The sequence below is a fragment of the Theropithecus gelada genome, chromosome 19 (assembly GCF_003255815.1).
Source record: "Theropithecus gelada isolate Dixy chromosome 19, Tgel_1.0, whole genome shotgun sequence".
In the NCBI taxonomy this organism is placed as follows: Eukaryota; Metazoa; Chordata; class Mammalia; order Primates; family Cercopithecidae; genus Theropithecus; species Theropithecus gelada.
Window position 1 is genome coordinate 43,722,213 of NC_037687.1, and position 8,082 is coordinate 43,730,294.

The window sequence follows — 8,082 nt, forward strand, 5'->3', positions numbered from 1 at the left end:
CCCTCAGTGCCTCACGCTGGACCAGGGCTACTCCTAGGATGTCGCTGCCTCTGGGCCCTCTGCTGGGTACCCCAAACAGCACCCATAGGCTGCCCCTCGGGACCCGCGGACATGGGGTGGTGTCCTCAAGTGGGAAGGAAGACACTGACCATGGTCCATGACACAACAGAGGCAGAGGCCTCTGTTGTGGATGGAGAAGCTGCAAGAGGGGCAAATATGGCCTTGGGAGACAGGGCCAGGAGTGGTATTAAGGCCTCCCTCCAGCCCGGACTCTGGAAGCAGAAGCAGAGATCACGGGGCCTTCTGGGTCCTGTCTCAGCCTCCACAGCTCAGGATGAGAAAAAAAATACAGATGAGAAAAAGACAAGGAGATCCACAGATCCAGCCCTGGGGATGAATCTATGACCTCCCCAGTTCCCCAGGACCCAGAGCCCAAGCTCCTCCCTCCTCTCTCAGATCAGATCAGGAGGCAGATCGCATAGAGATCAGCAACCGGGGTGCGTTTATTTCCTCCTGGGCCTGGCAGTCTGGGAGCAGAATATAGACAAAGGCACTGGGGTACCTGGGTCTGGCACGGTCTGGAGCTTGGCTGCCTGGGTGGCAACTATGAAGGGTGTGCCAGGGTGTGCAGGGACTGAAGTCATCCTCCCAGAACCGAGAGAGGGCCCTCTGAGCATGGAAGCATCACAAGTGCTAGGCTTGGCACCGATACAGGGAAGAGGTGACGGAACGGGTGTGTGCAGGGCCTGGTGGGAGTGGGGAGACCCTTGGACAGAGCTTGTTAGAGTGTTCTAGAGCCAAGGGAAACTCCAGGCAGGCATATTGGGCCCTGGATGTTGAGAAGCTGGGTAACAAGTGCTGGGAGAACAAAAGCTGTGGGTCAGCAGGCCCCACAAAGATGTGACTGCAGACAGGATGGGCCCTGGGAGAGACTGAGGCTCCAGGTGACTCCTATAGCGAGGCGGTGAGGGGGTGGGTCTGGGGCTCCAGTTCAGGAATACATAGTCAGCTGCAGCCACTGGGGAGAGGAGGGTGGAGAGTGAGGACAGGGAACCCCAGAGCACCAGCCCCTCTGCCCTCACCCAGGGACTGCTGGCAAAATAGGAGGGAGGGGACTGCAGCTCAGAGCTGGTATGAAGGGCCAAGGGGTGGGGTCCCCTCAGGCACCTGTACCCCAAGATGGGGGTTCTTACCTCCTGGATGTTCACCTGGATTTGTCCAGTGCCATCTTTGTCAAGAGATTTGAAGGCACCTGGAGGAGGAGATGGGGAGGTTTAGGGGTAGGGAAGGAAGGAGACTGGTTTTTAGCATAATAACATTACACAAATATATGGGATGACAATAATAGCAGCTGGTACTTCACTGAGTATTTACTGTGTGCCCAGCTGTGGGGAAAAGAGAGATCAGCCTGTTACTGTGTCTATATAGAAAGAAGTAGACATACGAGACTCCATTTGGTTCTGTATTTGAGATGCTGTTAATCTGTGACCCTACCCCTAACCCTGTCCTTGCAAGAGATATGTGCTGTGGTGACTCAAGGTTTAACGGATTTTGGGCTGTGCAGGGTGTGCTTTGTTTAACAAGTGCCTGAAGGCAGCTTGCTGGTTAAAAGTCATCACCATTCTCTTAATCTCAAGTATCCAGGGACACATACACTGTGGAAAGTCACAGGGACCTCTTCCTAGGAAAGCTAGGTATTGTCCAAGGTTTCTCCCCATGTGATAGTCTGAAATAAGGCCTCGTGGGAAGGGAAAGACCTGATCGTCCCCCAGCCTGACACCCGTGAAGGGTCTGTGCTGAGGACTAGTACAAGAGGAAAGAAGGCCTCTTGGGGGTTGTTGGCAGTTGAGATAGAGAAAAGCATCTGTCTCCTGCCTGTTGCTGGGCAATGGAACATCTCGGTGTAAAACCCATTGTATGTTCTGTTTACTGAGAAAGGAGAAAACCGCCTTAGGGCTGAAGGTGGGACTTGCTAGCGCAATGCTGCTCTTTATGCACTAAAAAGGTTTACGGAGATGTTTGCATATGCATATCAAGGCACAGCACTTTTCCTTAAACTTATGTCACACAGATCTTTATTCATATGTCTTACTGCTAACCTTCTCCCTATATGATCATATTATCCTGCCACTTCCCTTTTTCTTTTTTTTTTTTTTTTTTAGACGGAGTCTCACTCTGTCACCCAGGCTGGAGTGCAGTGGCCGGATCTCAGCTCACTGCAAGCTCCGCCTCCTGGGTTCACGCCATTCTCCTGCCTCAGCCTCCCGAGTAGCTGGGACTACAGGCGCCCGCCACCATGCCCGGCTAGTTTTTGTATTTTTTAGTAGAGACGGAGTTTCACCGTGTTAGCCAGGATGGTCTCGATCTCCTGACCTCGTGATCCACCCGTCTCGGCCTCCCAAAGTGCTGGGATTACAGGCTTGAGCCACCGCGCCCGGCGCCACTTCCCTTTTTCTAAGATGGTAAAGATAATGATCAATAAATATTGAGGGAACTCAGAGACCAGTGCCGCCTGTATGCTGAGCGCCGGTCCCCTGGGCCCACTTTTTCCTTCTCTACTTTGTCTCTGTGTCTCATTTCTTTTCTCAAGTCTCTCATAAGAAACGCCCACAGGTGTGGAGGGGCAGGCCACCCCTTCACCCAGCACAGTGTAAAGTGCTTTCTAGGTATTAGCTCATTTAATCCAACTCTGTGAGATAAGTGTCATTTTAAAATGAAGCACAGGCTGGGCATGGTGGTTCACACCTGTAATCCCAACACTTTGGAAGGCCGAGATGGGAAGGATCACTTGAGCCCAGGAGTTCGAGACCAGTCTGGGCAACAGACACCTCATCTCTGTTTTTTTAAAAAAACTAAAAATTAAGAAAAGGAAAAGAAAAAAAAAAAATGAGGCAGAGAAGGGAGGGGCCATGCCCCAGGTCACACAGCAAGAAAGTGAAGAAATGAGGATTGCAATCCAAGCTGTTACCCTCCTCAATAATGGCCTCTGTGTACTGATATCACCTCTGCCCAGCCCCAGCCTCCTACTGACATCTATGCTCCATCCTCTCCAGTTCCAAGTCTAACAGGCTACTAGAGGGAGGCTCTGCACTCTCTACTTCCTGCCCCTAGAGTCTTACAGGTAGGTCCCCACATCTGCCCTGAAACTTGACTCCATGTTCCCCACCCACAGGGAATCTAGACACAATGACTACACTATCATCGCTCAGTTACCACAACCCTCAGGTGTCCACACCCACAGTGTCCTGCACTCCCTGGCTGCCTTTTGTTTTTTTTTTTTTTTGAGACAGAGTCCCACTGTGTTGCCCAGGCTGGAGTGCAGTGGCACAATCTTGGCTCACTGCAACCTCTGCCTCCCAGGTTCAAGTGATTCTCCTGCCTCAGCCTCCTGAGTAGCTGGGACTACAGGCGTGCACCACCACACCCAGCTAATTTTTTTGTATTTTTAGTAGAGACGGGGTTTCACTATCTTGGCCAGGCTGGCCTCAAACTCCTGACATCAGGTGATCTGCCCGCCTTGGCCTCCCAAAGTGCTGGGATTACAGGAGTGAGCCACGATGTCCGGCCCTCATTTTTTTTTTTTTGAGACAATGTCTCTGTGGCCCAGGCTGGAGTCCAGTGGCAAGATCATAGCTCACTCCAGCCTCACCCTCCCGGGCTCAAGTGATCCTCCCACCTCAGCCTCCCGAGCAACTGAGACCATAGGCATGTGCCACCCCGCCCAGCCATTTTTATTTTTATGTAGAGATGGGGTCCTACTATGTTGCCTGGGCTGGTCTCAAACGATCCTCCCGACTATCAGCCTTCTTGCTGGTAGATCCAGTGTCTATTTTTTTTTTTTTTTTGTAGAGATGGGGTCCTACTATGTTGCCTGGGCTGGTCTCAAACCATCCTCCTGACTATCAGCCTTCTTGCTGGTAGATCCAGTGGCTATTTCCTGGCCCTTCTTATGTGACATTTGGCCTCATCTCCCCTTTCTGTCCACTTTCTTCACCTCTCTGCTATCTCACATACCTGCTTCTTTTCCTCTGTCACTCTTCATGCATTGTCCTGGCCATGGGATCTTTCTTTCTTTTTTTTCTTTTTTGAGATGCAGTCTCGCTCTTGTCACCCAGGCTGGAGGCTGGAGTGCAATGGCATGATCTCTGCTCACTGCAACCTCCGCTTCCTGGGTTCCAAGCAATTCTCCCTCCCTAAGCTTCCTGAGTAGCTGGGATTACAGGCATGCCCCCACGCCCATCTAATTTTGGTGTTCTTAGTAGATATGGGGTTTCGCCATGTTGGCCAGGCTGGTCTTGAACTCCTGACCTCAGGTGATACTCCTGCCTCGGCCTCCCAAAGTGCTGGGATTATAGGCATGAGCCACTGCGCCCGGCCTGGAGGCCGAGGGATCTTTCTTTTTTTTTTTTTGAGACGGAGTCTCGCTCTGTCGCCCAGGCTGGAGTGCAGTGGTGCAATCTCAGCTCACTGCAAACTCCACCTCCCAGGTTCACGCCATTCTCCTGCCTCAGCCTCCCGAGTAGCTAGGACTACAGTTGCCCACCACCACACCCGGCTAATTTTTTGTCTTTTTAGTAGAGACGGGGTTTCACCGTGTTAGCCAGGATGGTCTCGAACTCCTGACCTCATGATCCGCCCACCTCTGCCTCCCAAAGTGCTGGGATTATAGGCATGAGCCACCGTGCCCGGTAAGGCCAAGGGATCTTTCTAAAGCCAAATCTGACCCTGTCCCTCCCTCTGCCTAGAACCTGCAATGGCTCCCCAATGTCCCTGGTAGAGTCTGAGCACCTCCAAATTTTGCACCCACAATCCTGCATGACCTAATCATGCCCACTGCTCCTAACTTCTCTTACTTAGCTCAGATCTCAGACAGATCCAAGTTCAAATTCCGGCTTTGCAACTTCCTAGCTGGGTGACTATGAGCAAGAAATTTTGCCTCCTTGAACCCTAAGTTCTTCCTCCATAAAATAAGGACAGTAATTCCTACTTCTCAGCCACGTCTTCAGCATTCAGTACACTAACACTCAGAAGGCCACATGCAATGGCTCACGCCTATAATACCAAGGCTTTGGGAGGCTGAGGTGGGAGGACTGCTGGAGCTCAGGAGTTCAAGACAAGCCTGGGTAACATAGCAAGACCCTATCTCTACAAAAAATTAGCCAGGCATGGCGGTGTGTGCCTGTACTCCCAGGTATTCAGTAAGCTGAGGCAGGAGGCCTGCTGGAGCCTAGGAGTTGAGGCTGCAGTGAGCTGTGATGGTGCCACTGTACTCCAGCCTGGGCAACAAGAGCAAGACTCAATCAAAAAGGAAAAAAAAAAGAAGAGAGAAGGAGAGGGGAGGGGGGGGGAGGGGAGGGGAGGGGAGGGGAGCGGAGGAGAGGGGAGGGGAGGAGACAGGAAGAGGAAGGCAGGGAGGCAGAAAGAAAAGACAAGACAAGACAAGAGAAAAGAAAAGAGAAAAGAAAGAAAAGAAAGCAAGCTAAAAGTACCAGAAGCCCCATCTTCTTTCCCCTTCTAGGCCTTTGCACAGGCTGTTCCCTCCCCCTGCAACAGTATTCCCTACCTGCTCACTAAGTTCTCTCCTCATCCCTCAGGTCCCAATGTTCCCTCTCCAGTGAGCCCTCCCTGACCCCTTGGGCTGCATCAGGTGCCTCCTGGATTGGATTTGCCCTCTAGGCTTCCCCAAGCACAATCTGAGCACACTCCGCTCACTCTCTCCCTCACCAGAGCCCCAGACCCTCAGCCTGTGCTGCCCCCATCACAACCCATCACTCTGCCCTGAGCTTCCCCTCTCAGCCATCACCAGTCTGAACTGTCACTGTCTGGGGACTCGTCTCTCCTCCACTAGACTGTGCGCTCCATGAGGGCAGAAACTGGGGCTGATTCAGTCACCCCTGTGCCCCTAGCATCGCCCACCTCAAAGTCAGGCTTAGAGGAGACTTTGGCCCATAGAGGTCATAGGAATCCCCACCCAGGAAGACAGCTGGGGCGTCACTCACGGAACATGGCGTCCAGCCTGACCAAGCAGCTGATGAAGTTGTCAAAGTCCATGTTCCCACTTTCATCTGAGTAGCGTCGGATGATCATGTTATAGAGATGCTCATTCAGGTGGAACCCTGAGATGGATTTAGTCCTTCAGGTGTGGGGGCCACATGGCCCAACCCACTCCCATGCCCAGGAGTCAGGCCCAAACCAGCTGAGTAAAGGTTTTCTTACCCATCCCACTCCCAGCCCCACCATGTCCCTGCCAGCCATACCTGCCGCCTCAAAGGCCCCTGGGAGTTCGCTACTGCAAATGGTCCCTGATCGGTCAGTGTCAAACTGTTTGTATATGGCCTGTGGGGACAGAGAGATCGGGTCCAAGTGAGCATTGTGGAGCATGGTATCTCTGTGGCTTGGGGGTCTGGGTGCCAGGGATTTCAGAGGTTGCTACATACCTGCCACCTTTTGATGTTGTTCCACAAGTACTTGAATTCCTCAAAGCCCAGCTTGCCTGTGGTGTCGCTCTGGTGGGAGGGTGTTAAGAAGAGTGACAGCTACACCCAGATGCACGCATCACATGCACTGTGGACACGATGGTGATACAGCAAGCAGGGGAGCCACAGCTGAAACTCCAGCTCCCGCTTGGTCCTAGTCGTATCACCTGGTGTGCAGTTTTATTTTTCATTTTATCCATACAAATCGTCACTTATATTTCTAAATAAGGATTCTCTTTAAACATAACTAGGCCGGGCGTGGTGGCTCGTGCCTGTAATCCCAGCACTTTGGGAAGCCAAGGTGGGTGGATCACAAGGTCAGGAGATTGAGACCATCCTGGCTAACACAGTGAAACCCCGTCTCTACTAAAAATACAAAAAATTAGCCTGGCGAGGTGGCGGGCGCCTGTAGTCCCAGCTACTCGGGAGGCTGAGGCAGGAGAATGGCATGAGCTCAGGAGGCAGAGCTTGCAGTGAGCTAAGATCACGCCACTGCACTCCAACCTGGGTGACAGAGCGAAACTCCGTCTCAAAAAAGGAACATAACCATGAGGAATTATATTCAACTACTCTAAAGTACACATTCCTTGCCTGAAGAGTTGTTAATTGCTCATTCAGAAAATTCTTGATAGGCCAGGCGCGGTGGCTCCCGCCTGTAATCCCAGCACTTTGGGAGGCTGAAGCAGGTGGTTCACTTGAGGTCAGGAGTTCAAGACCAGCCTGGCCAACATGATGAAATCCCGTCTCTACTAAAAATACAAAAATTGGCCAGGCGTAGTGGCACACACCTGTAATCCCAGCTATTTGGGAGGCTGAGGGAGGAGAATTGCTCAAACGTAGGAGGTGGAGCTTGCAGTGAGCTGAGATGGTACCACTGCACTTCAGCCTGGGAAACAGAGCAAGACTCTGTCTCAAAAAAAAAAAAAAAAAAAGAAAAGAAAATTATGGACAGTAACTCAATTTCATAAATGTTAGGACATGTGAAAAACAAGTGTGTGGCCAGGCATGGTGGTTCATGCCTGTAATCCCAGCACTTTGGGAAGCCAAGGCAGGTGGATCGTTGAGCTCAGGAACATCACTTTCTCACTAAATCTTCGGGACACCAGTTCTACCAGGACTATTTCCAGAGAAAGAAACATATTCAAAGCTGAAAACTCTACCCAATATCATAGTTAAGAGCTAATGTGTACAGACCACATACTATGCGTTATGCACAATGCTAAAACTTTTGCATGTAGCTCCAATTCAGTATCACCATTATCACTCACCCATTTTACAGACAGAGAAACTGAGGCACAGAGAGGTTCAATAACCTGGTTAAGAGGTACAGTTGCGGCCGGGCGCGGTGGCTCAAGCCTGTAATCCCAGCACTTTGGGAGGCCGAGACGGGTGGATCACGAGGTCAGGAGATCAAGACCACCCTGGCTAACACGGTGAAACCCCATCTCTACTAAAAAATACAAAAAACTAGCTGGGCGAGGTGGCGGGCGCCTGTAGTCCCAGCTACAAGGGAGGCTGAGACAGGAGAATGGCGGGAACCCGGGAGGCGGAGCTTGCAGTGAGCTGAGATCCAGCCACAGCACTCCAGCCTGGGCAACAGAGCGAG

General features: G+C 51.7%; 1 protein-coding gene across 4 annotated transcripts in view; it reads right to left on the reverse strand.

Annotated features, from left to right (window-relative positions):
• Positions 1-478: 478 nt before the first annotated feature.
• CAPNS1 (calpain small subunit 1) overlaps positions 479-8,082 on the reverse strand; it is an 11,561-nt gene continuing 3,957 nt past the window's right edge. For 3 of the 4 annotated variants that reach the window (XM_025368656.1, XM_025368655.1, XM_025368657.1), the window contains exons 7-11: positions 6,438-6,506; positions 6,258-6,336; positions 6,000-6,116; positions 1,194-1,252; positions 480-1,018 (exon numbers count right to left, since the gene is read on the reverse strand). In XM_025368656.1, the coding sequence (XP_025224441.1) occupies positions 992-1,018; positions 1,194-1,252; positions 6,000-6,116; positions 6,258-6,336; positions 6,438-6,506 (351 nt within the window). In that variant the 3' untranslated portion in view covers positions 480-991. Of the gene's footprint in view, positions 1,019-1,193; positions 1,253-5,999; positions 6,117-6,257; positions 6,337-6,437; positions 6,507-8,082 lie in introns of all 4 variants that reach the window. The other variant, XM_025368658.1, reaches the window with a different exon arrangement.